This window comes from Amblyomma americanum, chromosome 3, assembly GCF_052857255.1.
Source record: "Amblyomma americanum isolate KBUSLIRL-KWMA chromosome 3, ASM5285725v1, whole genome shotgun sequence".
NCBI lineage: Eukaryota > Metazoa > Arthropoda > Arachnida > Ixodida > Ixodidae > Amblyomma > Amblyomma americanum.
The window spans coordinates 222,800,225-222,813,353 of record NC_135499.1 but is presented as its reverse complement, the minus strand read 5'-3'; the positions used below and the strand labels follow the sequence as shown (position 1 = coordinate 222,813,353).

General features: G+C 48.2%; 2 protein-coding genes and 1 non-coding gene across 3 annotated transcripts in view; 2 read left to right on the top strand and 1 right to left on the bottom strand.

The window, feature by feature from the left end:
* The window catches only part of Mo25 (calcium binding protein Mo25), a 28,136-nt gene extending 22,306 nt beyond the window's left edge, over positions 1-5,830 (top strand). The window contains exons 7-8 of the mRNA XM_077660163.1: positions 401-544; positions 3,720-5,830. Coding sequence (XP_077516289.1) covers positions 401-544; positions 3,720-3,938 — 363 coding nt within the window. The 3' untranslated portion in view covers positions 3,939-5,830. The remainder of the gene's footprint in view (positions 1-400; positions 545-3,719) is intronic.
* Positions 4,108-12,493, bottom strand: LOC144126175 (ATP synthase subunit C lysine N-methyltransferase). The gene is made up of 2 exons (XM_077660164.1): positions 12,047-12,493; positions 4,108-11,848 (listed from the first exon to the last, which is right to left on the bottom strand). The coding sequence occupies exons 1-2, from the start codon at positions 12,403-12,405 to the stop codon at positions 11,707-11,709; spliced, it is 501 nt and encodes a 166-aa protein (XP_077516290.1). The 5' UTR covers positions 12,406-12,493; the 3' UTR covers positions 4,108-11,706.
* Positions 12,494-12,533: 40 nt separating this feature from the next.
* On the top strand, positions 12,534-12,606 carry TRNAR-ACG (transfer RNA arginine (anticodon ACG)). Its single transcript has one exon. It is a non-coding gene; the product is annotated as a tRNA-Arg (tRNA).
* Positions 12,607-13,129: the final 523 nt, after the last annotated feature.

Below are 13,129 nucleotides of genomic sequence, written 5' to 3'. Positions count from 1 at the left end.
TGCCAACATGTACGGGTTAGCATTGGGCTGTCCAGTGCCATTTTCTTTTGCCTGTAGGTTTAGCGTGCTGAGAATATATCTCAAAACTGGCACTATGTCATTGTATAGGCTGAGCAACCCACATTTAGTAGGGCCCTATTTATTTTAAGCTCCTTTGGGCAGTGTGAAATTGTCAGAGTCAACCGGTTTTCAAATTGCCTGAAAATGAAGCAAAATGGAAGAGTAAAGGGCAAAGCAACTCTGGTCAGCTATACACAGCACTCGAGGTGCTACCATTGCTGCCAAGAAAGCTGGTGTCGATGTTTATAACAGGAGCTCTGGTGTACTCTGGCCATTGTTGCCGGTGGCCAAAATTTTGGTCGCAACGCTGCCCTCATCTTACTGCTTGGTTTGTTTGCAGCTTCTAGGTGAGCTTCTTCTGGATAGGCACAACTTCAGCATTATGACACGCTACATCAGCAATCCAGAGAATCTGAAGCTCATGATGAACATGCTCAAGGAGAAGAGCCGTAACATCCAGTTTGAAGCCTTCCACGTGTTCAAGGTGAGAGGCCTCCTGCCGCATCGGAATTACCTGTACCGTAGTGCCACAAAATGGGACACGAGCACATAGGTGAACTGCAACTTTTAGCTGCTGCTTGCCTTGAATGATGCTAAGTGAATGATACAGAAAGAGACTGAAAGGAAACTTATGCAGCTTACTCCCCTGTGTGTGTGCAAGAAGCCGACACACCTTCCTGCCTTGTGAAACATCATGCAGTTGTAGTACGGTAGTGGTTTATGCCGATTGGTGAAACAGTTGTTGCGCACCTTTTACCGCCCTGTAGTTTGTGCCAGATTCACCTGTAGGTGCAAGTTGCCCTTCATTCATGTGTTCGTGCTGTCTTGTCTTGCTTTCTTAAGCCCATGCAGTCACACCATCTAGCCCCTTCTGAAGCTGTATTCATGCTGCTTCTCTGCTCATGATGGAGACCTAATTGCGCACGTGCAGTGTGTGCCTTACACACTGTGTCTGCACCTGCAAGTGCTACTCTCACAGCGACATGGGGCCACTGCGATACCCCCCACAGCTGGGACCACCCTCTCACCTTTACTTTCTTGTGGTCTGCGCTAAGGCCCCTAACTTTCTGTGGTCAAAAAAATTACAAATTTTGCGGATGCAGAATAAAGAAACCACAAAATTTCGTGGCAAGATTAAGACACATAAAAGAAACATACAAGTTTATTTTTTGAGTGCGCACCTTGCATGCTGCAGAACTCCCTCATCTAAAGTTGAAGGTGGCTATTGTAACTTGGCGTTAAGTATCATTTCCTGTTGTCTTTACTCAAAGAATGTCGCCTGTTTGATACTTGATCTCTCTAACGGCTGAGTGATCCCTGTGCGTCAACAGAGTTGACTGTGAATGACAAATATTTCAAAGCAATAGAAGAGTGTATCGAGTGTCTCTTCTATTCCAGCCAAGATAGCCGGGGCGTCTAAATCTCCACCCTGTTCGTCTTGCTTAGAAAAAAAACTTCGCAAGGTCTCTGTCACTGGATTTCAGTTCTCGAGCAGTTTTCAGGTACACTTGCCACCTAGTAAGTGTAGCTTGGACAGGTGATTCTTGCCTAGTCCACTTCAGGCATGCTTGCCAACTCGTACCCTTTTTTTTTTTTTTTTTTTTCTGGTAGAAATCTCACCTGCAGTGGATCCTCCTTTGGTTATACAGTAGAACCCCTCTATAGTAAACTGACTTTGACCAGAAAAAATCTTTTACTATATCAGTTGTTGATGATAGCATGGCTCTGAGGATGCTCTCTGGTAATTCATTGAACACAGTGTTGGTTTACGAAAGAAATACTCACAAATACCTTCCGTCCTGCTCTCATTGTCCCTTTATGTTTTAAGCCTGTTATACGTAGTGGCACAGGCAGGAGCTTATTGGTTTACGTTTTTTTTATGGCAGCTCCACCATACTTTTTGTCCCTTTATGTTATAATTATTTATTTTCAGTTATCACATTTTATGTTATGTTTTCGATTTTGTTTACGTCTTTAGGAAGTACTGCATTTGCACAAATGCAATGCGGCTATGAATATAAAGCGAGTTTGATTTCATGTGAAAACAGCAGCATGTTAGTTTAGCATGTTAGCATGAAGACGTCGTCATTTTCCGCAGCCTTAGAGTCATTTAAGAGGCAATATGCGCGACACAGTTGAGGCACGGCGCCACCGCTCATGCAGTGCTGCCGCCACCCGCCGCTTCCCTGTGCTTCGCGCTGTCGTGCTGCGAATGATCGTCCTTTTCTTCCCTTCACGGCATTTTTACCGTCTTTCCTTTTTAACCGATCCGCGCCTCATTTTTCTGCATTCATGGCCCCTTTTTTTTTTTTTTCGTGCGCGCCTTGCACTTTGCTTAACGGCCCCAAAGGCTTTAAGGAGTTGGCTTCTCTTCACAGCTTCCGAGCTTAGTGGTGAAGCTATTTTAAAAAAAAAAAAACGCCGTTTTGTAGTATTTGGTATGCATTTGCCTCCGAATATCGGCCTCGCGCGTGCCGCGTTCTCATCATTCCGCGGGAGGTATGTCGCCACGGCCAGACCCTCTTTACTATAGCTGTTTTATCTGAAATAAATCTTTACTATAACCGGACAAAAAATGTATAGTGTATGGGAGGTGAAATGGGACCGCAGTTTCACTTTACTGTATCCGAGTTTATTATAGCGGAGTTCTATTGCCTGAACGATTTGGGATTTCGTTGCAATCATGATATTCCTTTTCAAATTTTCCTGAGGTCTCAAGCTCCCTCTCGTGTTATATTTGCACAGTTAAGGTGAATTAGTCATTTTCCCATTGTGGTGTTCTTACCAATGTCGATAACATTTGCATCAAAAAATGAGAACTTTACTTCCAGCATAAAATTTCACGAAAAATACTGAAATCAGTGATTTCTGGCGGAATCATGGGAAACTAAGGGCCTTATCTATAGCTCAGCTAAAAAACTGCGGGCTGGAAGATGTGTGGAAGAAGCTTATTTTCCCGCACAATGGAGCTGCCGGAAAAATGGCCACATTAACACACAAGAAATGATGGGACAAGCTGCACTGCCATTTGTCACGTTTTTTTTTTTTCTTTCCTTTTCTGTTTGCCTAAGTTGCGTGCCACTAACAGGCTCAACAGTACGGACTGCAAGAACTGCAGGCCACTTTATGCTGTTGCGCTATGCAGGTAGGATTGACAGAAAGCAGCTGCGGGAACCTTTATAAGGGGTAGCATATCTGGCCTTACAGCTAAGGTAAAAATCAAACTGCATACAAACATTGTGCCACATCACAGTATAGGTGCTCATGGCAGTATGGAATGGCACATTATATGCTATGTGTAGTGCCACAGCATTGAGGGACCTCCATCTGGCTCTTCCATGTTGCTTCCGACAGTGTAGGCCAGTTCAAGGGCTACCATTTTTGTCAACCACGGTGGAGCCCCAATTGCACATCATGTATATATGCACTGACACACAATGAATTGGGAATTAGCAAACCATTCATAGAGATAATGTATTGAAGGTTGGGATGGTACAAAGTGCAACTAGACACTTGATTGCTGGACAGCTGGTAGGAACTGCCTAGAATAAAACAGCCTCGTAATCACTCTATTGGCAGACATCTCGCTGTCTGCTGTGAAGGTTTGGCCAATGGTTGCAAGTGAAATGCGATGCTGATGCAGCCGCCGGCACACGCAGGTGTTTGTGGCCAACCCAAACAAGCCGAAGCCTATCTTGGACATACTGCTGCGCAACAAGGACAAGCTTGTGGACTTTTTGAGCAAGTTCCACACGGACCGGTCGGACGATGAGCAGTTCAACGACGAGAAGGCCTACCTCATCAAGCAGATCCGGGAGCTGAAGCCTTTGGAAGGCGATTCTGCTGCCGCACAGAGCCCCCCAGGGCCTCAGCACTGAGCCATGGGTGGGGGGGCTTCTCATGGGCCGAGTCTGGCACTCGGGGCAGGATGTGCTGATGTTGCTATTGCCACTCGATTACTTTGCCTGGTTTCAGAGAGCTGTCCCTGCTGCCACAAGGGCATACAAGGACGATAGTCTTTCCTCCTACTCCCCTTCTACTTTGTTGGGGGGGGTGTCCGAGGGACATTGTTCGTTATGGGCCGCTTTATAGAATACTGTTACCATTCCGTGCTTTCAGAGAACACACTCGGAGTGTGCAACACATTGGCCACACTTACCAGAAGGAATTAACACGTGCTTGTTTGCTGTAACAACTAGATTAGTTGCCGGTGTGACATCCATTGTTGTGCCGCCATGTGTGCAGACTGTGAACTTTTGTTTCCCATTGTCCTGCGCAAGGCATGTATGTAGCAGGCGCCGATTCCCTTCCAGGCAATGCTGCACTTTAAAAAGATAGCCATTGTCGCTAGCCAGTGAACAGGAAGATCAGGTGGGAGCTTACTCTGACTGAATGGCATTGCAAGAACCTGTGAGGTGCATGTTGCATGCTGACAAAAAAAAAGAAAGTTAGTCCATTCAGTGTAGCTGCATAGCTGCAGCTCAAGCTTAATGCTTCAAGTGTGCTTGGTGATTCCTGTTCTCCTTTTCTCAACTTTATTTGATTATAATCAGTAATTTCATGTAGCAGTGAGAGTGAATGGCCAGGCACTGGCTACATGCACGTATCAGTTTGCAATCTTCGGGCACTGCCAGCATTTTCACAACCAGGGAAGCGCAGCATAGATGCCACCTGGAGGGAAATAACTGCGTGAGGGTGAATAAGTGGGGCAGTTTATTTAGCCTTCTTGCAACTTTTAGGATGCAAAAAGTGAGGCACCTTCATTTGCAACGATGCCACTGCACCTGGGCAGCAGCAAGCGATCATTCAACGATGCCCCCCACTGCCCTTTGGAGTCTCCCCTCGTATCGTTCAGGCTGTGTGCACATTGCGGCCAAGTGTCCAGCAGTGTGTGCATTTGGACAAATGACTGGGCACAGAGCCGTGTTTTTGTGCGTCAACTTGGGTGTCAGCTTCTCGAGTCTTCTACTGTGTTCTCGTTTGGCGGCACAAGCACGTCAGCATACAGTGCTGCTGGGACTCCATGTTGTGGTGCCTATGCGTAGATGTGGGATAACCACTGGTCTGCGGGTCCTTCAGTGAGCTGTCGTCGGAGCAGGTCTTTTATGCAAGTTGTCTGCTACGGACATCTGTCGAGGGTCCAGTTGGAGGAGGGCTGTTGTGCTTTCTTTACCCCCCACTTGTATTCTGGCAGCATGGTGGGTTTCAAAATAAAGGCCATAGGTTGCAGCTTCTTTTCTCGGAGCCCGTGCACATTTGTTATGCAGACTGGTAACCCCGTATTTATGAAGCCGTGGCAAACATCCCAGAAGCATAGCACTCGGTTATGTGCCTGTTACCACAGTGGCTTTTAGCCTCGGAGCCTTCGTATCTTACCCCAGTATGCTTGTAACAGTGCAGAGCTTGGTTAATGGGACAGGGTATATTGCATGCTATAAATCTCTGAAAATGAACAGAGCCCCTAAAAGGCCATAGCTGCTGCCATTAAAAAATTTGGCCAGTGGGAAGTTGCAACTCAGCAGAGCAGGCTGTTCTTTTTTTTTTTTTACTTTATTCCCTCCAGCTTGTTAGGCAGTGTTGTCGTGTCACGTCTTAGTGGGCCCACCGGTCTGTTGCTGGACTTCAACAGGCCAGCCTCTTGTGCGGCACTGGGTGGCCTCCGAGAAACCGGAGGAAGAGCTACACTGTGAGATGGTGCAGATTTTAAAGAAACTGCGAGTAATATTTATATCGCACATAGTTCCGTTCATAAATAAAAGGCCAAAACGTGTGTGGTCAATGTTTTGCAGGCTGCACTGGCAGTGGAGTCAATGCTGTCTCTGTGCAGCCATTGTGCGCTGCCCAACATAGTCGCCTCAGCTGATGGCGCACATGAGATGAGGCACTGCATCTTTCGCACTACTGCACTTGTTGGTGCTTTACTCTTGCTTACCATAACTGGACACCGAAAGTTGACAGCTCTGTGACCAAGCTTCTAAATGAGTGGTCCTGAATCTGCAATGTTCCTCCATATGCAGCGTGCAGTAGGTTTGCTCCATGGTTCTGTGGCCTAGCATTGGAGCAGCCTGGCTAATTTACAATGGCTAAATGACAGTAAGCTCTGCATATGGCCATCCACTTATAAAGTGACCACAAATGTGTCATAAGTAGGGTACTTGAGAACTAATGAGCAGGTGCAAGCAGTTCAGGAAGCTATCATGGTTCCGACACTTTTTCACGAGTGTAATGATATGAACATAACTCTCGTACAATATTGTGTGAAACTCTGAACTATTTACATCTGTGTGCAATCTAGCAGTGGATATATATATATGAGAGAGAGACAGAGCAGGGAAGGGAAATAAACGTGCTCATTATGACATGAAAGAAGCAGACAGTGACTGAAACCAAGGAGCATAGGAAATGTTTCTACCTTTCTTTTTCGAATTACAATGTTGATAAATGGGTAATTACTATTGTAATTATTATATTGCTGAAAGATAATTTTTTATAAAGCAGAAGAAAAAATGATGGGTTGATTTGCGTAGTTAAGCCACATGCGAATTAGGTGCGCTAGCAGTTCAGTTTTCAATTCGGTTCCGGTGTTCAGATTCAGTTCTCATGGATGGCACTTGTTCGAATAGTGATAATGGGTTAATGCCCATATATGCAGAATTAGTCATTCTCTAGATTCATAGATTCCTGGGTGTCTTTCTGCCACTGTGGGCACAATGGTGCAGCAGTCAAGCGATGTGCCACTGCCCTTCTATGGCAGGTGCTGCCATCAGTGGGACTTGGGTAGCTTGGGTAGGGTTGAGATCCAGGTTGCTTTTCCCATGCAGCCCCTCGCGATTATTTGAGGTGCCGCCAGATGCAGTGGGCAGGCTGTTGACCTGCCACAAAACAAGCTCCTTACAAATAGACAAACACAACAGCTAATTGCAGGGAATGGCCACTATGAGTGAACCACACGCCGCCGGTGAGATCCGAACCCACAACCTCTGAATTGTGTGTATGTGTACACGTACACACTACAAAATTTGGGGGAGGGGGTGAAATCTGGCACTATTTTCCTACTACAACGTGTAAAAAAAAAGGATGTGTATGTGTACACGTACACACTACAAAATTTGGGGGAGGGGGTGAAATCTGGCACTATTTTCCTACTACAACGTGTAAAAAAAAAGGATAAAGAAAGGTTCCATCAGGTTTTTGGGAAAATTGCTCATTTTCGTGCGAGACACATGATGCTCTTATTTCTTACTCAAAATTTTCATAACCACTTAGAAATTGCAGTAGTAGTACACTTCGGAGCACCAATCAAATGCTCAAAATGTGCTTCTCGTGCCACAGGAAAGAGTGTGCAAGATCGGCATAAAGTTCAGGGCACTTGGGGTTTGAGCAGAAGTGGTACAGAAAAGTTCCTGGTGCAATGAGTGTGTCTGAATTTTACAACGGGTATGTGGTTGGGAAATAGACAAGGGGGTGTGGGGCAGGATCTCGGACACCTCACCTGTGCCTTAAGTGAAGAGGTAGTCTGGGAAGGCACACAAAAGTTCATAATGCCACTGATGCCACGGACCTGGCTCGAGAGAGGTCACTCTACGGTCCCCTTCACGTCTACGACTGCGTTTCGGCTTCTCTGTGACACTATGTCGTCGGTTTGAATCCATGTCGCAAGCTAACTTCCAACATGTAAGCTACATATATAGAACGAGAAATCGTATGACGCCACCCGGAGCCGGAGTTCCCGTGTTTGAACCCGGCTACGTTTCCATGGAGGCGAACGCAAAGGCGCCCTTGTGCTGTGCGATGTCAGTGCATGTTAAAGATCCCCAAGTGGTTTTCCGGGCCTTCCACTATGGCACCTCTTTAACTCCCACCTTCCTCCCTTACGGTGCGGTTCGGGTGTCCACCGAGCGCCATTTCCACTCCTTAAATGTGCAATGGGAGGCCGTTCTGGCCAGCTCAGACCCGGGCATTCAAGCCTTGGCCACCGAGTGGGCCACAAAGGTCGCCGCTATCCTTGGTCTGGAGGCCATTTAGCGCGGACCGTCCGCATCTGCATTTTGACGAAATGTTTTCCAATCCAAACCTCTCCTTAAAAAAAAAAAAAAAAACGGAACGCTGTACGACAAACGGTTGCTCGCAGTTCTGGTCCGAATGTAGTCGGGAAAACTGGCACCACATTGACATTGAGGTCAGCCAGTGGGGGTATATATATAGATGAATGGCATGTGTCCGGACCCCGTAGAGTATCTGTTACGGGTCCAATTGGACTTATTTTTGGAAATGTGGCGGAAAGTTTGAACGTTGCTTCACTTCCGCCATCGGTTGGCCCGGTATTGCACTGCCTCCGGGATCGACCTTGTCTTTAGCGCGTCTTTACTATCCTGTCTTTCTATCCCATCTTTCAACTCTCCTACTATCTGTGCGTGGTAGCTATTGTGGCTCGGCTTGAGCCAGTGAGCAGGCCTGTGCATTTTCCTTTTCTTTCTTCCTGGCAACAACAGACGGACAGACAGACTGAAGTGGCTGTGCTCAGCTTGCTGCATGGAGGAAGGAAAGAACTCGGGAGAGGCGGTTATGCCACATAATTTGAAGCCGGCTGCACCTAGTGTCCCTCTACTTGGCCGCCATCTTGGAGTGCATGCGCATGTGCAGCAGACGAAGCCACTGCGCCCAGTGTTACTATCGGCTGCGCCGGCGGCCAAATATTCCCAGCAGTCCTTGCGAAAGCACGTGACTTCCGGCACGCACACTGGCGAAACGATCTTAGTTTCTAAGAGCATTGCTCTAACGTGCAGCTCGGAAAAACCCCTCCTGAGTTCCCATTGAGCCTAGAAGCTGTTAATCGAGAGGCAATGAAGGTCATCGCTTGCCTTCCCCGCATTACCCCAATCTTGGCACTCCCAGAACATGCGCAGCTGAATACACTAGATGAGCCAGTGCATCAACGACGCGATGCTCGCCGCCTAAAGTCAAGCCTTACACACACACGTGTGCACTCAGGGCATATATGCTTTATCGCACTCCATTCTACAGCCGCCCCCGCCAGTTCTTCCTCCCTGGGGTTTTGTGCAGCTAAGCGACAACAAACCAACTGATCTACGTCGGCCATCATCTACTCGCGCGGCATCGTCGTTTTGCAACCGTATTACAGAGCAAGATGCCAATCTGCCGCATGGCTCCATCGTTACGTATGTTGACGCTAGCATCCAGGCCTGCGAAACAACAACGGCAGTTTACTGTCCTTCCAAGCCTGCCCTGAACAAAACGCAAGGTTTCGCCTCTCAGAACCTCCTTCCTCCTTGTGTGCGGAGACGCTTGTGGTTCAAGAGGCACTTTGCTCTGTGGCCGCCGTTCCCATGCTACCTACGGCCCACATTGTCATTCGCATCGATGCCCTTCACGTCGCACGCCTATTGCGACGCGTCAGTCGCACCCCTGAAATCTGCCAAGACATCCATCGTCTAGCGGCACGCATCCCGCAGCAAATCTGTATAGAGTTGGTCCCGCGTGACCTGAGCGCACAAAGCCGCGCAGATTCTGCAACCCGCCTTTCAACCTCAACCTCGTCTTTGCCTCGAGTCCTCACTCTGGATGACACCACCCTTCTTTTAACAAGAAAGGAACACCTCCGGCGCTGCACACGTGCTCTAATCCCTCCGTGTGCAGTAACCCTCCCCCGTGGTCTTACCCGTGCAGAGGAGGTTGTGCTTCGGAGGATACTGGTCTGGGTTGCCCTAACTCCAGCTGTGACACGCAAGTGGCCGCATTTCCAAGATTTATATCCCCGCCCCAGGTGGCCAGTCTGCAAGATCAGAGACTGTGAGGCGGATATCCACCACCTGTTGTGGGTTTGACCGGCGCTGAAGCCGACGAGAATTCGGCACCCGATGACGGTGGGTCTCATCGGACAATTCGGATTCCTATGTTGCCTGGACATGGTCCATATCATCGTTCACTACTTGATTTCATTAGATAAGCCCACCTTTTTTCATTTATTTAAGCATCGTCCTCATCTTTCATTTCATAACCTTTATGCCCTGAGGCAATAAACATCGCTTGAAAAAAAAGCTCTCCTGGGTTTTTCTTGCTCCATGGCTTGCTGTGTGCCTCCTACTGTCATCAAGCGATGTCACCCATTTTTCTTGCCATCGCTGGGATTTTCTTTACAATGGGCGAGTACACTAACACACGCCGCCGGCTTTTCTCGTAATGAGACTAGTAATGCTTTCGTATTGAAAGTAAAAAATTTCCTACCGCATAAGAAGCGGCAATAAAATACTACTTTCAGGACACGAATAGATTTTCATGGCATTAGAAACGACTTATACACAGTTATATTGTCTAGATTGATCAAAACTCCAGCTGGGGTCAACCTGTCGGTTCCGTAGAAAAATTATTAGGCCACCTGAGCAATTATGTATAAATGCGATACAAGGGTCAATGGACACCTCATTTGCGCTGCGATTTAGCGGTGGCGTTCACGTACAAATTGAGGCAGTTATGCGCCTTTCCGTTTCTCAGAACCAGGGGAAGGTTTGCACTTCTTTAATTTTGAGGTAAGGCGCATAACTGGCTCAGAGTCAGTGGACACCTCAATTGCGCTGAGGTACGTGGCGCCGGGTACGCAGACTGCTTATGCTCCAGGAGGGACGCTGAACTCTATTTGCGTGGCGCGCTTCGGCCACGGGTTTCAAGTGTGATTCAATGGACACCTCAATCGCGCTGTGAGGACGGTGGCATCCACCTACTATCTGAGGTAGAGTCACTGGAATGACTAAAGAGGAAGTTATGCGCCTTTTCTCAAAACCAGCTGAAGGCGCATAACTCCATCGCTTATTGAGCTACGTGGCCGTGGGGACGCCGGGGGTCCATTGCTCTAGGAGGGGTGATGACGTCATTTGTGTGCTGCGTTTGAAAAAAATCAATGAAAATTGGTTTTTGAGAAAAGGAAATGGCGCAGTAATTGTCTCACATATGTCGGTGGACACCGGAACCGAGTCGTAAGGGAAGGAAAGGTGGGAGTGAAAGAAAGGTGCCGTAGTGGAGGGCTCCAGAATAATTTAGACCACCTGGGGACCTTTAACGTGCACTGACATCGTACAGCACACGGGCACCTTTTGAGTTGTGCTTCAATCGCAACGCAGCCGGGTTTGAAAATTGGCCTTTGAGGAAAGGCATTGGCGCAGTAATTGTCTCACATGTTGGTGGTGGACATCCGAACCGCGCCAAAAGGGAAGGGAGTGAAAGAGGTGCCGTAGTGGAGGGCTTCGGAATAATTTCGACCAGCTGGGGATTTTTCAAGTGTACTTTAACCGTGTTATCCGTACTTTCATCTTCAAACTCGCTGCCATCTTTACTTAGAGGAGGATTGATTTACTACCGCATTCTAGTGAGAATGGGGGTACGGGGTCCTGGGGTCGAGCGATCGAACCTACAGCATGTGTCGCGTAGTGGACGGAACTCGGCACGAGTCGTTCTACTTTATAAAGGTCACCTCACTTTTATTTCAAGCAGTTCAGCGCGCTATCGCCTCGTAACACGTACTGTACGCGTCTGCTTTGTTGGGCCACTCCGTTAGCAACGGAAGGGTTTAGAAAGGGCAGTGGAACTTTTCCAGTTAAAAACAAAAAACGCACTCACATCTGACACATGCAATCAGATTTGCGTGCCTGCCTGCTGATAGTTCATGCTTGCTTCAACGGGACGTGAATGTTGCTGCAGCGCTATGCGGTAAAGCCACACCGTGTCGATGCCATCGCCGTAAGCGTCGTCCGGTTTTAGCGTTGGTAGCGGGAACCTGCATGCCAACACCCAGGTCCCAGGCTTCAATTCATTTATAAGTTTGCGCTCGAGTGGGGCCATCATCTGTTCAACGCCAAAGACAACCACGTTGTCGAAAGGCGCTAGGGAGAACTTCCACAGATCTGCACGCACAAAGCGTGGTCTTGGAGACGCACCACTTGCAAGCGCTCTAATTTTCGAATAGGCGACTAACCAGGGGTTCAGTTCCACTCCGACGCTGGGCGTAAAGCCCAGCTTGGCGGCCTCGAACACGATCCTGCCGTCGCCGCTTCCCAGGTCCACGAGAGCAGATCGCTGAGACCTTTTGCGCAGCACCGCAGCCACGTTGCGCACTTGAGTGTCGGTAGCCGGCACGTACGGGAGACACACCTTCCGCAAGGCGGGCGACAAGAACGGCACAGCCACCGCCACGATGCCCACGGCGCCGCAGCCGGTGAGCGCGATGGCCGCTTTGCCGAGACGCCGCCGCCGCTGCTCGGTGGATGCACCACTCATTCCGGGTGGAGCATTTTGGGACTCCGGTGCTCTGGTCGAACGCATGGCATGACCCATCTGGCGTTGGCTGTTGATGTACTACCTACGTACATACAAAGCGCGTTCGCCAATCACAAGAAACAAAAAGAACTTTGCATAGATAGATATTTTGTAGTGTACTATGTTTGCGTCCGATAAATACGAGTGGGCCTGTGGCGCAACGGATAACGCGTCTGACTACGGATCAGAAGATTCCAGGTTCGAATCCTGGCAGGCTCGGGCAGTTTATGTTTTGAGCGCGCTCGCGTTTTTCTCTTTTTTTTTTTGCGTTTTGTGAATACGTCGAACGGATGTGATGATCGTTTCTAAAGGTACAACGACGGAGTAAGATGACTGAATACGTGCGGCCCACGCATGTGAACGTAGCACCTCAAAGTCGTTCGACGTATCACGCAACGTCAGTAGAAAAACAGGAGACAAGCCGTGAGCTGTGCTAAATGCGATAACATCGTGCTGGCTGTTTGTTGTGTCAGTTTACTTACTTAAAACACATCCATTTCAATTTCTGCTTGAACAACGCGCACTAAAATGTGATCTGAATGACTTTATATTTCCTGTTTCAGTAGAAAAATTAAGAGGTGGCAGAGGTAAACTGAAGCTCACGTGGTGGCCACTACAGCAAAAAAGCGGATAGACAGCATAGACTTGCTTGGAAAGAATTCTGCCATCAAGAAATATCAAAGCTGGTCCGGAAGCTCGCAAGGTTCGCGGTTTTATACGCGCATACATGCAACGTGCCAAA

Bases quoted from the DNA above. Each gene is read 5' to 3' on its own strand.
- LOC144126175 (XM_077660164.1), bottom strand. From the start codon at position 12,405: ATGGGTCATGCCATGCGTTCGACCAGAGCACCGGAGTCCCAAAATGCT. The intron at 11,849-12,046 runs GTTAGTCGCCTA...GTTGGCATGCAG, and splicing joins GGAGTGGAACTGAACCCCTG to GTTCCCGCTACCAACGCTAA.